General features: G+C 45.1%; 8 protein-coding genes across 8 annotated transcripts; 7 read left to right on the top strand and 1 right to left on the bottom strand. All coding sequences in view use genetic code 12, as the record gives it.

Annotated features, from left to right (window-relative positions):
- Positions 1-414: 414 nt before the first annotated feature.
- LODBEIA_P16740 (uncharacterized protein) lies at positions 415-1,026 on the top strand (the record flags this gene model as incomplete). The annotated part of the gene is made up of 1 exon (XM_066971588.1): positions 415-1,026. One exon carries the CDS (start codon positions 415-417, stop codon positions 1,024-1,026), a length of 612 nt encoding a protein of 203 aa, XP_066828612.1.
- A 112-nt stretch (positions 1,027-1,138) lies between these two features.
- LODBEIA_P16730 (uncharacterized protein) lies at positions 1,139-2,506 on the bottom strand (the record flags this gene model as incomplete). The annotated part of the gene is made up of 1 exon (XM_066971587.1): positions 1,139-2,506. The coding sequence occupies one exon, from the start codon at positions 2,504-2,506 to the stop codon at positions 1,139-1,141; it is 1,368 nt and encodes a 455-aa protein (XP_066828611.1).
- A 223-nt stretch (positions 2,507-2,729) lies between these two features.
- On the top strand, positions 2,730-4,406 carry LODBEIA_P16720 (uncharacterized protein; the record flags this gene model as incomplete). Its single annotated transcript, XM_066971586.1, has 1 exon — positions 2,730-4,406. The coding sequence occupies one exon, from the start codon at positions 2,730-2,732 to the stop codon at positions 4,404-4,406; it is 1,677 nt and encodes a 558-aa protein (XP_066828610.1).
- Positions 4,407-9,840: 5,434 nt separating this feature from the next.
- Positions 9,841-10,860, top strand: LODBEIA_P16710 (uncharacterized protein; the record flags this gene model as incomplete). Its single annotated transcript, XM_066971585.1, has 1 exon — positions 9,841-10,860. The coding sequence occupies one exon, from the start codon at positions 9,841-9,843 to the stop codon at positions 10,858-10,860; it is 1,020 nt and encodes a 339-aa protein (XP_066828609.1).
- Positions 10,861-14,728: 3,868 nt separating this feature from the next.
- LODBEIA_P16700 (uncharacterized protein) lies at positions 14,729-15,391 on the top strand (the record flags this gene model as incomplete). Its single annotated transcript, XM_066971584.1, has 1 exon — positions 14,729-15,391. One exon carries the CDS (start codon positions 14,729-14,731, stop codon positions 15,389-15,391), a length of 663 nt encoding a protein of 220 aa, XP_066828608.1.
- Positions 15,392-15,817: 426 nt separating this feature from the next.
- LODBEIA_P16690 (uncharacterized protein) lies at positions 15,818-16,480 on the top strand (the record flags this gene model as incomplete). Its single annotated transcript, XM_066971582.1, has 1 exon — positions 15,818-16,480. One exon carries the CDS (start codon positions 15,818-15,820, stop codon positions 16,478-16,480), a length of 663 nt encoding a protein of 220 aa, XP_066828607.1.
- Positions 16,481-16,823: 343 nt separating this feature from the next.
- On the top strand, positions 16,824-17,651 carry LODBEIA_P16680 (uncharacterized protein; the record flags this gene model as incomplete). The annotated part of the gene is made up of 1 exon (XM_066971581.1): positions 16,824-17,651. The coding sequence occupies one exon, from the start codon at positions 16,824-16,826 to the stop codon at positions 17,649-17,651; it is 828 nt and encodes a 275-aa protein (XP_066828606.1).
- Positions 17,652-18,130: 479 nt separating this feature from the next.
- Positions 18,131-20,212, top strand: LODBEIA_P16670 (uncharacterized protein; the record flags this gene model as incomplete). Its single annotated transcript, XM_066971580.1, has 1 exon — positions 18,131-20,212. One exon carries the CDS (start codon positions 18,131-18,133, stop codon positions 20,210-20,212), a length of 2,082 nt encoding a protein of 693 aa, XP_066828605.1.
- Positions 20,213-20,249: the final 37 nt, after the last annotated feature.

Below are 20,249 nucleotides of genomic sequence, written 5' to 3'. Positions count from 1 at the left end.
CGTCTGCTGACCCTTTACCTCTAGTTGAGTACTGTTAATGCATTTCTATACTCCAGCCTTGAAGATGTAGTGACCTTTTCTTTTGTTTTGGCTGCGAAATTTGCAGCAATGGCGCTGTGTGAGTTTCTTACCTTTTCTCCCGTTGTTATACTAGGTGTCAAATTAGAAAAGTGCACGGAGCTAAGATATCTAGAAACAAAAGCACTTACATTTCCTTTAAAGCTCTTCGTTAGGAAGAAATACTGCTATATTGTAAAAAAGAAGAACCTGCCACTTGGCTAGATCAAACATCATGAACGTAATCCTCTCTTGTTATCGCGAATGAAACCTAATAATAGAAAACGAAAAAAAATGTCATGTGGAGAGGGGAGGGGGCACCATGGGGCACCTCAAAGAAACACACGCATTCACATCATGAGTCAACAAGCCAACCCAGACCAAGCCGCAGACGAATTTGAACCCAGACCATACGTCGCACAAGACCAAGGGCAGCTCCGCCAGAGGTCATCCCTGCGGGTGCCAATCCAATCGCATCACGCATCACCCGCTTCAGAAGAACCCGAAACCCACCACGCCCAGACCGTACCTCACTTCCCCTACAACCTCGTGATGAAAGTGACCACTTCGGAGCCACGCGACGTGTTGCAATCGGAACGCACGTGTTTGACATTCATCCGATTCTCAACTGCCTTGTTCTTTACCGCGTTGGGGATAATGTTGAACTTCAAATTGGATACCCTGGGGCAAGAACCAGCGCAACCGGATCCAAACCGCAGGAAACACCCCATTTTCAACCATCTGAAGTATTCCAAGGCCGCGTCGTTCATGTTGTTGATCTTGGCTTTGTTTGTCTTGGTGCTTAGTGCCGTTAACTATTTCATTACTGTCAACCGATATGCGCGCCACAAGATCGCCACGTACAACTTCAACAATTTGACTACGATGGCGTGCATGACGGGCATCGTTTTCACGTTGGGCGTGATCAATATTACTATGCTCATAGAGGGATATGTCAGGGAACGGTAAGCGCAAAAAAAAAAAAAAGAAAAATACAGTACATGGCGGCGGCCCTGGCGGCGGCGTTTTTTCACATTTTTCTGATTTTTATTTCTACAGGTGATGCTATTCAGTTTTTTGGTTATTTAGAAATCACTTGTTTCTCCTTTTTCAGCTTTGAGGATGGTTTCTTATGCTTGACCTTGGGATCTGTACCAGGCAAAGGATCTTCTGCGCGTTTTCTCTTGTTTGTCTTCCGTCGTTCTCCAAAGCCCTCCTTATCCATCTCCATCATGGCTTCTCTCTTTGCCGTCGTCATTAGCTGCAACGAGTCCTTGATCACCTTGTCATCGTTGACATCCTCCAACAATTCCATCTTTTTGTTGATTCTCTCCTCGATGCTCTGTATTCTGTCAATGTCCTTCTCCCCAATAATACTAACAGCATCACCTTTTCTTCCAGCTCTGGCAGTTCTACCGACTCTATGGATGAAATCGTCTGGATCGGCAGGGATATCGAAATTCACCACTAGTTCCACCGTGGGTATATCCAATCCTCTCGATGCTACATCCGTAGCAATTAGAATTCTCGCAGCTCCAGCTTTGAACCGGTGCAACGAGTTTGTCCGTTCAGTTTGCGGCATCTCCGAATGAAGCGAAGCTACTTTGAAATCCAATTTACGCAACGCTCTTCGCAACACTTCAGCGGTCATGGTCCGGTTGACAAACACCACCGCGGTCGACTCTTTGTATTTTGCAAGCTGCAAAATCGAGTTCAAGTACGCCTCTTTGACATATGACGGCACAAACACGTAGAGCGTGGACAAGGTCTTTGGTATAGCGACTTTATCCACCGATTCAACTTGATGCATGAAAACAGGCAGTTTATCACCCGAGCGCGGCTTTTCCCTCAATGCCTTGACTGCGTCAGTCACGGTTGCCGTGAATAGCAAAGTTTGTCTCTTGTCGCTAGCAGGTAGTATCGAGAAGCAGCGCTCCAAGTCGCTTCCAAAACTATTGCTCAATAACCGATCCGCTTCATCGAGCACCAAATACCGTACTCTCTTCAACCCGGCAACTGTCTCCTCCCCGCTATTCAAAATATGGTCAGCCAACCTGCCCGGGGTGGCAATCACGAAATGCGGCCGTTTCTGTAACTCCAACGCCTGTTTGACTATATCTTCGCCGCCGACAACGACGCACACTTTGATGTTCATCTGCGACCCCAAAGCGACAAATTGCTCGGCGATTTGCAACGCGAGTTCCCGCGTTGGCGTAAGGACAAGTCCAAATATTCCAAATGGATCTTCGGACCACTGCGTCAACATGGGAGAGGCAAACGCTATCGTCTTTCCCGAACCCGTTTTGGCTCCCCCGATGCAATCTCGTCCCTTGAGTATTTCTGGGATGCATGCTGACTGAATAGACGTTGGTTTGCGTATTTGCATGGCTTCGAGTGAGTCGCTGAGCCATTTTGCGACTCCGAGATCTTGAAATGCCGTAGATGACATGAGGCGATATTAATTGGTTATTTTAGGGAAGTGGTGGTGGGTTTGAATAGAGATGATCATCTCATGCTACTGTAGGAAAAAAAAACGGTTCATGAAAGATCCCAGTTCAGCAGCAATTGCGCGAAACCCACCAGGGAGGCAGCCCAGAGACTGAAAAATTATTACGGGTGCAATCAACCTCCACCTCAAAAGATCACACCAATATATATATATATATGCTTCAATGTTGGTACGGATACGAAGATGCTTACACTATACGCGGATCATAAAGCAAGCAACAGAAGATGCAACTCAAACAGCGCACACACCCAATCAAAACTATGTATTCCACAGCTCTTTCCCCAGACTCAATGAAAACCAATCAATCTTGACCCAGACCGTTGAAAATCGAAAAAACAAAGAGCAAAAGATGAGAATTCACCAGATTCTAGAAAACCCACCCGATGCAGCAGAACCGACAAAGCTGGAACTAGACCAAGTTGACCCCCCAGCTGAGAAAATCAAGCCGCCGGAACCCAAGAATTTGATAAGCATAGCTGATTATTTCTCGGGCAACTCTCATCATTTGCACCATGTTTTCTACTCGAGTCTCGTTGCAGCTAAAGCACGCCGCGCTCAAAAGGTTGAAAAGAAAAAATTCATCGATTTGGCCATCATCAAGGTCACCACAGGTGCCGGTGGCAATGGAAGCGTCTCGTTTTTCAAAGACAATATGAAAGCGCAAGGTCCCGCGGATGGAGGCGACGGTGGGTCCGGAGGTGACGTCTACATCAACGTTGTTGACCGCGGCACCAACTCGCTACATAGCTTGAACAAACGATACGTGGCGATGAATGGTACCCCTGGTAGAGCCGGCCAGTTGGACGGCAAAAGTGGCGCTGATGTCACGATTGATATACCGTTGGGCACGGTGATTCGATGGATACCGGATCCGCAGATGTTCAAGCAGTATGCCAATAGTAAAGAGGGCGATTCCATGGATGATGTGTATATCGAGTTGAAGATGCAAGAGGACTCGATGGGGCTATTTGATGATTTGAGCCAGATCCAATTGCAGCGGAACAGTTACGCCAAGGGAGAAGGGTGGATTTTCAAAGAGAGGGGATCTGAATATTATCGAGAACAGCAGTACTTTAACCAGTTGAATAAAAAAGTCACCAAATATGATAAGGAGATGGATTATGAAGAGAAGCAGCTGGATCTTTTTCCCATCTTTGGGATCGATTGCGATCACGTTACTGAAAAACCGATTCTTTTCCTACGTGGTGGACGTGGTGGATTGGGCAACATGCATTTCACAACCTCCGATATCCGCAATCCGCGATTTTGCAAAATTGGCAGGGAGGGCATAACTGCGCATTTCCTCCTTGAGTTAAAGTTGATTGCAGATTTGGGGTTGGTGGGCTTGCCCAACGCGGGCAAGTCGAGTCTATTGCGTGCGATATCCAAGGCCAGGCCGCGAGTCGGGCACTGGGAGTTCACCACGTTGCAGCCGACGATTGGAACCATCCAGCATCGGATCGACGCCGAGCCATTCACGGTGGCCGACATCCCGGGGATCATCAAGGGCGCCTCTGAAAACAAAGGCATGGGTCTCGATTTTCTTCGCCACATTGAAAGATCGGGCGGGTTGGTGTTTGTAGTGAGTTTGGAGTCGGCTGACCCGCCCCGGGATCTTCAAGTGTTGATAGATGAAGTTGGCCCAAAGAGAATGAAGGATAAGAAAGTGCTTATTGTTGCTACCAAGGCTGACTTGAGCAACGAGGGCGACAATTACCAAGTGTTGAGAGATTATGTTGAGACACGCTATCCCGGATGGAAGATTTTACCGGTATGTGCACCTGAAGGTGCCAACATTGAAGCATGTTTGGAGTTGATGTATGAGATTGCAAAGAAATAAAAAGTTGTATGTATATATATATTTCCTTGTTGAAGCACTGGGGTTAAAGGGGGCTTGCGAGGGCTTAGAACAATCATGTAAAGAGATTAATGAGAAAAAGATGGCCAGAGCCACAGTTTGCGTTGAAACCAAAAAAAAAACATGAGGTTTTTCAATTCCAGGGGAATTCCTGAAGAATTGGTAATGGAATGATCGGAACTCTCAATTCTCATGGCTCATCATGAGTCACGATTTAAAAAAAAAATCAATTCGAGGTTTATTCGAGATTCATACTTTTTGACCGAATGCATGCTAAGCCATATATCACCATGCGCTCCATTTCTCATCGACGATGGCGATATTTGGTTCTGAATAGCGCGGATCTTCTGTTGATAACAAGGCTGAAACTTGGAAAACTGAGAGGAAATAGGGGGTAGGAGAAAGATAACGCCGTTTGAACCCACTTGCCACTAATCCTCCTATTCTGCTTCCACGTTAGAGTCGTGAGAGTGTCACAGGATGGAATGAAACGTGGGTCAAACTCTCGTGGTTTGTAGTTTCGAATGTTACCCCTGAAGAAACCCAAAAAAACCCCACTCTCAAAGGATTCTTTCAAACGTTTGGCAATTTTGAAGAATCGAGGCACCCAACAACAATCACAACAATCGCAGCCAGTTGTAAACGTTCCCATTTCGGCAGTTGAGAGGAGGAGAAGGAACGGGAGGTGAAAAGTCTTGTTTGGAGTGCCTTTACGCTGCGCCAAAAAAAAGAGGGAATGGTTTGTCTGCAGTTGAACATCGACATAAAACGCCATAGTGACGGGGATGTGCCAGTTGCAATCTCCAGAGACAAACTTTGCTCGACCAACATGAGCAGTCTAATAGGCATTTGCAACGAACTACTACGAAAAACTGATAAGAGGGTTTTCTAACCCCCCCTCAACTCAGCTCAGCTCAGCCCTGAAATTCAACCAACCATCAACCACCTCTCTTACACTTGCCATACATGCTGATAAATGCCGCAAGATTACATTATTATGCCAATTCCTCTCACAGGCTGACACTCGCCAAGAACAAGGGGCTTTGTTTCCAACTCACCAAGTTGAAGATATGCAACTCAGTCCCCCACAATAACAAGAAAAACCACCCCTCGCTGAATGCGACATAAACTCTGGTGTTGTCCTACGATGTTATACGCAAGTCACAGCACACAACACAACAATAACCGCGTACCTTGACTTGATAAACTCCAGCACCCTACTCCAAACTTTCCAAAATAGACTCCAGCAGGGACAGCAAATGCCGTGCCTTAAAAAAAAAAGCCTAAATCAAGATTTGTTCTTCTTCGTCCTGAAAGAGGAATATCTCGACGCACCAAAGATTAAAAGCTAAACCTTTCCCAATTCCAATGAAATTGGCGCATGGCTTCAAACCATTGCAGTTGATAAGAAAATAAAGAAAATAATTTTTCCTCGATGCGTTGGGGCGTAAATTGTAAGCGTATACTGTTGCCAGTTGCATGTTTTGCATATACGGCAGCAGAATCGATCGGTCGATCTATTTTGAGAGATTCAGTCAAAATATTTCACTGGTGCTGTATGTTGATATACCGAGCTGAAGCCGGGCTGTTATCTAAAGGAGCTCTGAAAGACTTGTATTGCATGGGTCAAAGCTGGCGTGGTCGAGATTAAGGAAGAGTCCAGTTCATCCTGGCTTGGACTGCAAATACACCTTTGAAAAAAAAAAACCACCGTCGCCAGAAAACACCACTACATTACGTCAAATTTCACGTCAACGTTTGACAACAGAAACAAACAAACAAGCAAACAAGCTCATAACTTCAAAATTGGTAACTACCTTCCGCCCTCTGGCAATATTTTCCTTCTCGTATTCGATCTGTGGAATTGATCTCATCTTGTTTGCAACTTGAAGTTTATGAAGGGATTTGCAATTCAACAATCGTTCGATGCATGCTGCATGACACATAACCCACGATGCAGCATCCACCCACCTCTAATTTTCTTTCGGTTATTAGAGATGGAAACTTCGGGACCAGTGCTGTGAGGAGAAAGTTGACACAGTCGACGCATCTGTAAACGAAGATACGGTCTACTCTTGTCGAGGTGTGCAATGCGACTGGCCCGGACTTGAATCGAGGCATGCGGTGGAAGGTTTGCAAGGCAATGGCGTAGCATCGAGGCAACTGAAAAAAGAAGGACCCCCCCCACCCCATGTACTTTTGAGTCTATCTCGTAATCATGGCTAATTACAATGCACAGACCAAAGCCTATTCTAGTAATTGCAAAGACGATCTACTCTGTCACTCTCATCTTTCCCACGGCACCATTCTTGAAAAATTTCAGTGCCGTTGTTGAGGATGGTGGCGCGGAATCTCTTATGGGGTTTTGGGGTTTGCAGCATCAATTATTTTATTTCATATTCATAATTCTACTGTTGCAAAATATTTGACGTTTACGAGCATTTAACTTAATTAATAATAAATTAATATGATAATATTCATGGAACCCACATTGGCTGCACACTCAATGGACTGAGAACTGTCTCCTGCCGGGAACTCCAAGAAAACTTCTAAAAGATGAACCTCCCGGGTCACTCGCTAGAGTAACGTATCAGTGTAGTTATCGAGATAGAAATCTTCAGGTTTCTTATCATTTGAAACGAGAAGAAGGAATGGCAGAGGGTGGCTCATTCCATCAAAGCCCGATCGTTTCTGGTCTCTCTCTCGTTACTCCTTGACACTCCGGAAATCAAACGGAACGCGTGGTTTTCGCTTGTTTCAAAGCGAACAAGTTTTCGCAAAAGTGAAAAAAAAAACTACTCGGGAACCTCGACGGGAAACTCGCTGGCAGACGTTGGTTAGCGCAAAACTCAGGACTGGTTTAACAGCTGACTATTCTAGGTGGCTCTTGGTGACGTCAAAGACGGGCATCGCCCTTGAACGCTGTTTGAAGCTACTCAAATGACGCCAACAAAAAATAAAAGAGGCTAATTTGGAAACGTCATGCAATTGCTTTTTGCTGTTGGACGTGTGTTGTACAGATATCCACGATGCGATGATATGGGAAAAACTAGATGAATCCTCCCAGCAAGCAAAGAGCAGGATGCGTGCTTTTGCAATTGGAGCGATCAAGGCCCGTCCGAGAAAAATGGGCCTCAACTGACAAAATTCTTAAGAATGGAAAAATTTCGGGACTAACTCTTTGAGCCTAAAGTGGATGTGCTGCAGAAATGACATGAGTAAAGTGTTGAAGAACGTCAACCTCTTTGCATGCGCGGAGCAAGCCGATCTCTATTGCTATAAGGTATACCTCTGCCTGTAACACTTTGCTGAACGTCAAGAATCATCGCCAAATCCTTCCCCCTGTGATTTGAAATTCCTTGAAATTTGCGCTGAATCGCGGAGGCGTTTACGAACTAGCCACATGCAAGACCATAGGGGTTCGTGACTATTGCTGAATAAGAAAAGGAAAGAAAAAAAGAAGGATCGGTAGTAGAAGAGGTGTACACTTGATGGAAAAGTGTCAAGAAAGAACAAAAAAAAAAGCAACCGTAAAATAGGAAAAAAATAAAGAATGCTGTGCGTTTCAACTCCGTTACGATTAAGAGAACAACCAACTGATGTTATCACGGGTTCTGACTTATATCCACGGACTACCGTTGTCAAACAGAGTCCGTGATGAAACCAACGATCAGAACAATTAAGGTTAGCAGGAGACTTTTATTTTTTGGTTTCGGCTCGGCATGAAGTGAAGAGGGGGGGGGGGGGGTAAAGGGGGGTTTCAAAGGATAAAGAAGAAGCAATCAGGAGCCCCGTCGTGGTTATCGTGGGAGAAGCACCACTGCCACCACTTCCACAGAGTTTTTTCGGGAATCTTCTCAAGGCAAAGGTTGGAAAAGAGCCCTGGCTAGAGGAGGCGCTTCAAAACTAGAGATTGAGAAAGTCTAGAATCTCGACTGAGCGAGAAGCTGAGCCAGAGGGCGGAAAGAAAATGGACTTCGGCATATTCCATGTGTCAAGTTCCACCAAGCCACGTCAAACTGTACTTCTACACCTTTGTCAGCATGCCAAAATCCAACTTGATGGGATGAGAGGTTCAAGGGTATAAAAATTACCCGTTCGATTGCCACAAGGCGGGTTTGCAGTCACTTCGGCTAACCAGAAAAAAAAAAATGAACAGGGTGTGCGCGCACTCTCTTTTTTTTTTTTTTAATTTCATTATTTGGTTGATAGGTTCCCATCACGGAGAATAGAAATCTCGCATGGCGGTGGGGACGGCATTGGCAGAGGGACGACGGAAACAGGGACGGAGCGCGCGCGAGAGAGAGAGGGTACAAAGCAAAAGCATCTAGGGTCGCCTTGAAATTGGGGGTGAAGGGAGGTCAAGAAAAGGGGGAAACTGACGGAGCCAGCGAGGAAGCCCGGCGCTAAGGCCGCCAAACACAACGACGCCCGTTCTTCTAACCTGTGAATCTTCTCACCGCCTTGTGCCAACACACCCGTAGCGGGGAGAAGATAGGTAAAAGGGAATTTAAAAAGTGGCGTGAGCTGAAGAGAGAGAAGTGAATATATTCCGCCTAGAGGCGGTGTTAGGGGCTCGGGTTTTTTTTTATAGCTCGGCTATAGATCTCGGAAGAGAGCTGAGAATATACCCACTTTATTACTCCATCCAAAAAAGAAAGGAGGTCCCTTCCCAAGCCTCTCGTCGCGAGCAGCACGGATGGAGTTAAGACCATGTCGTTGGTAGACAGGGACAGCCCACAACCCACAACCTGCAACCCTTATAACAACCGCAGACGAAGTTTCTACTCAGCCTGTATACAAAAAATACAAAAAATGCAGTGATGGTTGATGCTAGAGCTGAGAGCTTAACTAAGCGCTATCGGCACCAGTGGTTAAATAAAACAAAAACCTGCAAAAACGCAAAACTTGCAGAAAAGACGCTGAGATTGGAATTTGATTACAAACTGATGAAAAGTCGGGAGAGGGGGTCGTGCACGGAGCGGTACGCCTCTGGTAATTAGATTCCTCATATTATGGTTTAATTTTTTTTTTATTTTTTTTTTTTAATTTTAATTGTCGCATTGCAACAATACGAACATTTTGCAGTTTGGGTAATAAGCAGGGAAGTCAGTTGGAACTTCTCCAAATGATATATATATACTCGAGTATCCTCTGCTTCTGGTTTGAAGGGTTGCAGTTTTAAGTCTCAGGTTTCAACAAGTTTGCCAAACAAGTCACGAACTAAGAGGTCTTTTACGGATACCACCCAACACTGCAAAAGTCAACACTTATTACCAATAGAGAGAAAAACAAAGGGGCTTTTTTTTGTTTTCCTTTTTGCAATCTATACCGACAAGAGAAGAAGAAAGCGTTACACCAGATATTATAACTACTCCCTGACTTTGATATATTATTTTTTAGACTGTTTTACAAGATGACATTTATGAAACCAACAGTCAAATCACCCATTTCACTACCATCGACTCCAAGTCGAGCCTACACCACTTCAGCGTCGCCCCTCAAACCAGACTACTTTTCGCTAAGACCAAAGCTTTCCTTGGACATTAGCAGGACCGGAAGCGACTACTATGGATCGGAAGAAAGCGAATTGGAAGATGTAGAAAGCCATCACCGCCACCACCATCATCATCACCATGGCAATGACAGCGACAACGAAGACTTGTCGGGGATACTGGATACGTTTGACAATGTCAGTATCGTCGTAGCACCCCGGCGAGGCGAAGAAGAGTATTACACACCCATGACCCCATTTGAAATACCGGAATCCAATTTGAAACCAGCAACCATTGCGTCTCCAAAACTGTTGAGCGCGTCCTCGTCGCCTATTGGCTCGCCTTTTACCAATGTTTCCAGCACACCCGCATCGTTCCAGCTCCAAATGCCCAATTTGAACCAGTACAAATTCCTCATTGTCGACGACAACATCATCAATTTGAAAATCTTGAACCGGATCTTGCTCAAGATCTACCCTCGGGCTCAGATTACCCAAGTTGTCGACTCGAGCAAAGTTGAGAAACTCGTGTTGGAAAACACGTTTGATTGCATCTTTCTCGATATCGAGATGCCCGTGGTTAATGGTGTGGAAATCGCCCAGTTTGTACGAAGCGATTTGACTCGCGATGACATTGCCTTGATTGCTGTTACTACAAGAACGCTGAGTTCGGACGTGGAGTGTTTTGCAAGTAATGGCATCGACCATACCCTTGGCAAGCCGCTTAATTATAAGTTGGACTACCTTGGCACTCTCATTGGCTCAGTGATGAGCTCTAGAAAGATTAAGAAATCTGTCGGGGCTGGCGCTGGGGCAAGTACCAGTGCCAGTGCCAGTGCCAGGTCCACTACCCCCACTAATACCACTAACACATCAACTTCCACTACCAATGACGACTCTTCAAGTGGACTCAGTTCGTCAGCTACTTTACTTTCAGTTTAAAAGGAAAAAAAACCGCTCACGCACACATCCAACAACATCAAACTTTTGCATAATATATCTCGGGGTTTCTACATATACACTCGATTCACTTTGTTTTCTAATGTTTAATTTTTTTGCTTTTATTTTTTATGAGGAGAAGTTGGCTAATGAAGTTTTTTCAATTCTTACTAATAGTTTCACTTTTTTAAACACCATATTCCATATTTATTTGATGATGACGATAACGACCTACGAAAACAGGTGCTGAGTTATTGAGCCTCGATAGACTGCGACACTTGTTATATAGCATAGAATGAATAGAATAGTATCTTTTCAGAAAGAAAGAATTACCAAAGAGTGTAGAACTGCCTCCAGAACAATCGCCTAGGCTTCACGCTGTTTCCCAATTCCCACGCAGAACACAACCTCAAGGTTTGGAAAGTGACATAAGACATACATCTCACTCAATAGGATGTGGGTTTTGAAAGTAGACGTGAGTTCTTTTTCGACCGCATAAGCTACAGCTTCGCCACGCGCCTCCACCGCTAACCTCTACTTCTTCCACGCCGCTTTACATGCTCCACCTTCACCTTTACATTCATGTGTTTTTTTGTTTTATCCCAGCTCACCTTATCTTTCGAGCTTGTGTATCCCCCTTTCCCCCTTCAATAATGCAGATAATTAAAAAAAAGGAACAAGAGCTTCAGCCATCAGATAAAGTGAAACAGGGCGAAAAAGATCCTGCGTTTTGAATGTCTTACAGATATCAGCCCGCCCAACCCAACCCAATCCAACCCAATTCAACTCAACTCAACTCAACTCAACTCAACTAACCCTATAAACCCGTCCTCATCCAAAATTAAAAAAAAAAAAACAATAGAAGACTGTCATAATGCCCCCCTCTGACCAGTCGAGCTGATTGTTGCAATGAAATTCGTTTGTGCTTATTATGCGCCCACTCCCACCATCACATATCACATGTCTCTTGCAATGTGCAGTGCCCCGGTTGTGTGGGTGGTGTGGAAGCAGTTAAATGCTCTGCTGTCAAGTCCACTTTTTTTTCTCCTCCCATTGACTTGAATTCCACCTTGGTGCTAAGCGACTGACTGGTCAAGAGGACGAGGCCAACGACGCACGGTTGGTGTTCTTTTTTTTGGTTTTTGCCGTGGTTACGGCCATGGCGATGGCCATGGATACCCTGAGCTAGGCGATTTTTAATCCAACACTTTCTCTCACCTCCGCCAAGATGCACCGTCGCCAACACACCCACAACAAAAGTACGTTTCATCATACTATCCCCCTCTCATGTCCATAAAGGTAAAAATGGGGGCAAAAGATCGGGGGAATGAGATGGGGAATAAGGGGGTAGAAACCGCAACGAAACTGAAACCTACATTGCTCTCTTGTCTCTCGAACTCCTTGGCAGTTACTCGTTGTCGCCAAAATGGAAATCATGTAACACACATCATGCTGTTAGCCGCAACTGCCATAAATCTATATCCCGCCTCCTTCTCCCTTCTGGCGTGGTGTGGGTTGGGCTGGATACATGACGCATCGTCAGCTAAATAACTAAGGCGGGCTTATTTTGCTGTCTGTCGTTTTTCCAAAAGGGGGTTTTATTTTTTTTGGTTTTTGCGCTTTCTGCTGCGGAAGGGAAAATCGTGCCGAGATGCGATTGCAACCGGGGGAGGGAAATCGTACCAGGGTCGTTGCTCGACGGAACGGCTCTCAGTGATTTGAGGCGTGTATCTTAAGAGAGAGTGACCCCAGCAGATGTCGCGGTTGCTCTCCCTGGTACATGTGGCATATTGCTGGATCCGCTGTCCAAATAGCTTTTGTAAAGGTTAATACAAAGTGTATATTCGATACTGTGTGCTCCAGTTTGCAAGACACGTGATTTCATGATTCATCTACAATTTGAGACCATTTTCAGGCAAATACCAGCGCCAGATGATCGATATGTGTCTAAAGTATGCTATGCTATTTTTTTCCTTCGACGGTTGTTGCAGGGAATGCATAGGAGGAAACATGTTCATGACAGAAGCGCTCACCTCTCCTCATATGGATGCAGGCATGCAGTGATATGTCCTGGGGTTAACTCCCTCTCTCTAGGTTTCCACGCGGAGAAGAGGTTCGAAGCACTAGAGGCACATCACGGCTCAGTAAACCCTAGTCATCCGAGACCTTCCATGGCGGGGTTTTTTTTTTTTTTTTTTTTTTTGCAAATCAACATCACCATCCGGAACGGGTTTCAAACCATTATTTTGGTTTCGGAAATTGACTCCACAGTATAACCCCGTGGATCTACTACATTCTATCTAAAACAGATCGATGCAAGAAGTGCAAGGTTTTTGAAGTCCGTTTTGCACCTCAATAACGAATGAATCAATGACTCAGTGATCTGATTTCGAAAGCAGGGTCTGCATGAGTAAGATTTACCACTGATCAATTCAATTCGATTCAGATCAAACAAGCACGCACATTGCTATGGATATCGCCGCGTCAAATTTACCTTTAAACTCCGAGCTCCTGGCCATATCTCCATCAGATTTACTGCGCCAAAGGCAGGGAAAAGTGACACGCTTCTTTCTTGCGTCCTTCACACCCCCTACGCTCGAGTCACGCACGCTGGGTGCCAATTAATGGGTTTTTAGACGAACTTTTGCATGATGCTTAGACTTCTTCCATCTAAACCAGCACAACACGGTTTGGTTCTTATTGTTTCCTTTTTTTTTTTAGTTTCTGGAACGGATTCGTGTTTTCCTCTCTCGGATATAGGGCCGCTGTTGAAGCAGGGGCTATGAGTGCGGGATACTTTCTTACCATCAACAATTTAAAGTTTCCTTACTGCGCGCATCCTGCTGCTAGATTTAACTAGATGGAATTGTAAATCAAGGTTTGGGGTTTGGGTTTTGATTCTAAGTTTTTTAGATGACAATCGGCTCAACTTTCCCCTTGGTTGCATTACGAGAAATAAAAAAGGGGAACATATTTTCTTTCTTTTTTATTCTTTCTAACCTTTATTCACTAATCTTAGTCTTCGAGTCACGATATGAAAAAAAAAATTGTCACACTTTTTGGGAGGTGCTGTTGTCTTTTTGTTGTGGGCTTGGCGGATGTGACCCACGTGCTTTGGTCTTGACGGTTCTGCAAAAACGAGTGGAGTGGGGTGGTGGCACTCGCTATTTTCTTCAACGGCCGCAACTTGCTGCAAATGATTTGCAGCCATGCCGAACAGCAGCAGCAATGGTTTGGCAATTATGAAGAGGTTGGTAGCGCTCGACATTAGACTCCAAGGTCTGCACGAACTGTTTCTTTAGTCGTTGGCATGATGACTCACTTGGTTGTAAGATCCAAGTTGATGCTTGATTAGTCTGTTTGAGTACAGTAGGAGATGCTCATGTTGCAGTTCGATGCCATTGCGCTGCTGTATGAACGTGGTGGTTCTCTTTCGAACCACAGTGCACTTCAAATGACGGCTTTGTCGTTTTGATTCCTCTGTGTTCATGTGGGCCACCACTTTTACGAGTATTTGGAGCATTGACAGGGAAAGTACTCAAAAAAGAGGGCAACTTGGTTCATTCAGGAGAAGAGCTATGGAAAAGGAGTGGTCATTTCTAAACCGCACTGCCTAGCTGCAAAAGAAAAAAACAGTAGCGTTTGTTCGGCAAAATTTTCGGCATAGACTTATCTCGTGAAACTATGTGAATACGCAATCTCTGACAGGATTTGCGCACACGGCAATAATTCCTCCTTTTCCCACCACACACACATTTGAAGAATCGTGTCACATCTTTGCTATACAAGACTCACATCATTTTTTTTATCCTCATTCTTTCATTCTTTCTCACGGTCTAGGCGATTGCACTTGTGAACTCAACGGCAGTCAATGGCAACATTATACACAGCACCCACGGGAAATGGCAGAAAACCGTTGATCCTAGTTCGACTTCTCAAAGAAGCACCCATTAAAGTCCACTTATTCAAATGGCCGACCCCCGAAGTTAAACAAGAATGGTACCTCAAATTAAACCCCAACGGCCTCATCCCCACATTTGTTGACCCATCCAAAGAAATTGAGCTATACGAGAGCAACAATTTGCTCGAGTATCTCGCGTTTACCTATGACACGGAACGAAAATTCCACTATAGTCTCGACGAGTCGCCCCAATTGCATTGGCAGCAGAACCAATGGTTATTTTTCCAAGGTACACAATACGCGGCGCACACGCTAGCCATTGCCGTCATCTACACCAAGAAAAACCCCAACGATGCATTCACGAGAGAATTTACGTTGAAGAACTTCAACTCCATTTTCACTACCCTTGAAACCCAGCTCTCCAAGAGTGAATCTGGGTGGTTTATTGGTGACAAGTTTACCATTGTCGATATTGCTTTTCTCTGCGACGAGCATCGAAGGAGAGAAGTGACTCGAGGTACGGATTGGTGGATTGATGTTGAGGCGAAGTACCCGCGAATTGAAGAATGGTATCAAAGAGCATTGAATTTTGAGAATGTCAAGCAAATTTTGGAGGAGCCCATTTCAAGCTAATGTGTTGGTGAAAGAGTATCTCGTTTGGATCGTCTAGTACTCGATTCAACTCATTTTTCTAAATAGGTTTTTTTTTTTTCTTAGTTAGTTGAGGGAAAATTTGATATTTTGAGGGAGACAATCGTAGCTTGTAGCTTGTAGCTTGAGGTTGAGGTTGAGATTGAGGTTGAGATTGGGGTTGAGTAGACCCCCTCTCGCCCTTCACCGAGTTGTTGTTCTTGTTGGTGTTGCAATACGCAAAGTCGTTTCTCGCTTCAAGTCTCGCGCCCACGAGGGTCGCCCTTTGTCAGAGTTAAAGGGCTATTATATTGATAACACTCCTAACCCTAGCCCTGTATAGACATATGAGAGGGGGGGGGGGGGCACATTTAAAGAGCGAAGCTATGAGAGTAGCTCCGTCACCTCAGGAATGAAAGAAAAGCCATCATGATCGATCTACTTCGAGCACCCGTGGGCAATGGAAGAAAAGCATTGGTGTTGATAAAGCTCCTTAACGCGCCCATCAAAGTAAACGAAGTAAACTCCTTGAAAGGAGAAACAGATGTGCCCAAAAAGGAGTGGTATCTCGAATTCACTTTGCACAATGGTACCCCCTGCGTTGTCACATCCAACAACATCGAGTTGTACGAAGGAAACATTTTGCTTGAATACATAGCAGCCAATTACGACACCGAAAACAAATTCCACTACAGTCTCGAAAATTCACCAAGATTGAATTGGAAGCAAACCCAATGGTTGTTTTTCCAAAGTTACCATCATGCGCAGAGAGCAGTAGCGCTAGCCGTGATTTGGCTCAGGGATAACCCCACGGATACAATCGCGAGGGATTTTGCGTTGAAATGCTTTGATTCTGCCCTTAGGACAATCGACGAGCAGATCTCAAAGAGCAAGTCGGGGTGGTTTCTTGGTGATAAGCTTACCATTGTCGATATCGCCTTCCTTGTTGGTGAAGAGGGGCGCAGAGAAGTGACTCGCGGTACGGATTGGTGGATTGATGCTGGGGAAAAGTACCCTCATGCTGAAAAATGGTATCAAAGAGCATTGAATTTTGATTCAAGTATAAAGCAGATATTAGATGAGTATTCGTAGGTTTTCCTTATTTCAAAGGTGCTCCCACCGGGGGGGAGTAGGGGGGGGGGGGCTTCAGTAGTTGATAAGAATCGAGGGAGGGAGGGAGCGGAGATAAATATGTACGAATTAGGAAACACCAACTCGGACATCTCTAACCCCCGCGTCGATAGAAGCGCGCTCTAGATCTCCGGATTTTTTTCATGGAAAATACCCGACTCGTTTGCCGTTTGCCGTTGGCTGTCTGCTGCATAGGACTCTTGTCCACTTTTCACTGCTCCCTTTCCACTTTTCCATTCTCCCCGTTATTGTCTTTCGACAGTTGCCAATCCAATGCTGACAGTTTAAGAAAACAGACAAAAAAATGGTCAACGAGCAAGCGTACTACGCTGGTGGGTTCAAGAAATCCGTGTCTGACACCCACACGTGGAGAAACGTGGACAACTCAGCAAAATTCGTGACAAACGTGTTGCAACCCAGTTTCCAAGTATTGGACGTTGGCTGTGGTCCAGGCACGATAACAATTGACTTTGCGCAAAACTATTTAAACGAGCAAGGGTTCATCACCGGTGTCGAGCCAACACGCGAATTGATTGAGATTGCCAAGAGCAACAAGGACGAGATTGCGCCCAAGTGCACCAATATAAAATTTGAAATTGCTTCGATTTACGAATTGCCCTACGACGACGACACTTTTGACCTTGTCCATGCACATCAAGTTGTGGTCCACTTGCAGGATCCAGTTGCAGCGCTCGCTGAGTTGAAAAGGGTCACTAAACCCGGAGGATACGTGTGCGTCAAGGATGCCGATCTTGAAACCATCATCGTGACTCCAAGCAAATACGAGGTTTTAAGACAGTACTCGCTTATGACGGCGCAAAATGCCGTCTCCACCGATACCAAAGGTGGCCGCACGCTTCGAGAAAAAGCCATCAAGGCCGGCTATGAGCCGCTGGATATTGCTACTTCAAGATCGCATTGGTTGCTATGCGATGATTTCGATGCGAAACGGCAATGGGTCGATTTGATGACCAAGAGACAAAGGTGCTCCGGAGAGAAAATCTATGCTGACGACGAGGCCAAGAATGAAGCCGCGAAGCTGGATCTGATTGCCAAATGGCAAGAATGGGGCAATGACCCGACGTCGATATTTGATGTTTCCAGCTTTGAGATTACTTATAGAAAGCCATGAGTGCTAGCCATGAGGACTATCCATGAGGACTTGCCGTGTGTTTTATGGCCTGATTATTTAGACAATTTATCGTTGTTTTTTTTTTAGCTGCATCCATGGAATGACGTATTCTTCATTGTCAAGTTTACTGGATCATCAAAAAAAAATTGTATCTACATCCACATTTTCCTAAGCAAAAATATACGTCAAGATAACTACTGTCGACAGAGTGAGTCGCAGATTCTCACATTCAGGTTTGTAGAGAATGGATTTTGGAGGAAAGGGGGTAAGTGATGGGGTTAATCATTTTTTTTTTTTGGTACAGCGTTGTTCCTCGGGAATAGGTTTGGTTGCGGCTTTGTTTGTCGAGACGCGCAATCTTGTCGATAACTTCTCTCTTTCTCAACTGGTGATATGGATTCTCATGACGATGTGGTACCCTCTTGAAACCAAGCGATAAAACACACATCTTAACTGTATTTTTTTTTTTCATAACTCACATGACCGAAGTAAAGGGCAATCAGCGTAATGAAGTTGACGAATTCCTATCTAGCTTGTCCCAATTGTCACAGGAGAGGCTAAGAGAAGATCGGCAAAGACAACGAGATTTGCAGAGAGAAATCGACGAATTAAAGTCACGGCTGAATAGCACATCGCCAGCTAAATACCACAGTTCAAGTTTCAACAGTTCCAAACCAAGTGCACGGTATACTGCCACCGCTCCTCCAGACTTGAAATTCAACAGACTGGGAAAAGTCAATCGACTACTGGAGCAACAACAACAACAACAAGAGGAAGAAGATGCACCGAAGTTGCCTCGGAGAAGACAACAGGCTGAAGAAGAGAAAGAAGCGTCTCCCAGGCTACCCGACCGTAAATCTGCAGCCCAAGCAAAGACGCCTCCAAGGCTCCCTGCGAGAAAGTATAAACCGGACCCCGAGGAGTTTTCGGTGGGGTTATTCCAACCAGCGGCTAGAAAACCACTGCCTCCTCCTACAGTAAGCGCAGTCAAACCCACAACGAGCCGACCACAGGTTATCAAAGGCGATGCAGAACTCGGTGGGAACTCATTCAGTGCAATGGAAAGGCAAATCAAGAGTGGACTGACTAGCAAAGGAGCACTCTGGGAGTTTGACAAAGAACAACAGCAGCATCAACAAAAGCAACAAATACGTCCCACTACTGCGACGAAACCAGACTGGCTTTCGTCATTAGCAGCGGCAAAAAACACCCAATCCACACCGCAAGCAGCCAAGACTCAAAATGTGAAAATCTCACCACCAAAATCCAAACGTACGAGCTGGATCGATAGCGTCGTGAGCAAATCTCCCGAGTCCAAGTCCAACAAATCTCCATTCCCGCCTGTCAAGCCAAACAAGCCTTTGCAAAGCACACTTGCAACAAACGAAGAGCACAAGAAGGAAAAGGAGAAGGAGAAGCAGAAGCCCCAGTTACGGCTGTTGCTGCTGCTGAATGGAAAACCTGAGCCGGAATTTTTATCAGTTTTCCAAAAATTGAAACGCGAAGAAGGTACGGATGATTCCACATCAAGAAAAGCTCCACCACCAGCATTGAAGCCGAAGCCAAAACCAAGTGTTGAAAATGCACAAAATGCCGAATTATTGGAGTTTCAGAATAAATTCAACTCCATCGGCAAATCCAAGCCCACGGTGCCCGTGAAACCGAAAGCTGCCACTTTGGATTTGAAACATTATGAAGATGCCGATACTGCTCAATTGCGGTCAAAGTTACTGACAATGTCGGTTGGTAAACCTAGTTTCAAACCCAAACTTAAACCCAGTGCTAAAGTCGAGGAGGAACATGACGCGGCCAAAGTTCTTTCTCAGCTTCGCAAGGTGCCTCCAAGCAAACCTGAAAAGAAACCATTTTCTGCAAACGACAGCAACCATAAGAAGAAGAAGGACCAGGAAAAAGAAGAAGCTGATGATAATCAAGAGCTGGTGAGCACATTTGCATCAAAGAAAGCTGTCGCTCCGAAACCACCGCCAAAAATGGTCAAAAGAGTCAATGCTGAGTCTTTTGTTTCCGCAAATGACAAAGCGAAGATACCAGCCGCTATCGACAAGCCCGTGGAGACAATCATGGAAAACAGTAGCGTGGAGCTATCATTCGAGCAAAGATTAGGATCAATCTTATCCAAAGCGAAAACGTTCCCGCAAGCAGAAACACGTGCAAATTTTTCTTCACCACGCCCACAAGTGAAACATGGTTTGCCTCGCGCGAGAACTGTATCCGGTGATGACAAAATTAAAGAGTCAAAGTTGGAGCACACGACTAAATGCAGAGCCAAGGGGCCCAAGCGTAAATTGCCCAAGACTTTGCAAGGCGCCAAAGATGGACCCGCCGCGGCCACAACAACAGCAACAGCGACAAGAGAACGCACTCGTATATTACCATCAAAGAACTTACAGAAAGAGACAGATCCTACGGATAAAACCACCATTGAAGAAGATGAAAGCGCAGATGGTTTCCCAATAGTCAAAAAGTCCCCGCCGATTAAACAAAAACCCAAGACAATCAATGTTAAACCTCGGGTGATAAGTGGAGATTTATTCATTTAATCAACACATTGAAAATAATAAAAAATCTTTTTTTTTT

The sequence above is a fragment of the Lodderomyces beijingensis genome, assembly GCF_963989305.1.
Source record: "Lodderomyces beijingensis strain CBS 14171 genome assembly, chromosome: 2".
In the NCBI taxonomy this organism is placed as follows: domain Eukaryota; kingdom Fungi; phylum Ascomycota; class Pichiomycetes; order Serinales; family Debaryomycetaceae; genus Lodderomyces; species Lodderomyces beijingensis.
The sequence above is the reverse complement of the archived record's forward strand: the minus strand, read 5'-3'. Positions and strand labels throughout refer to the sequence as shown.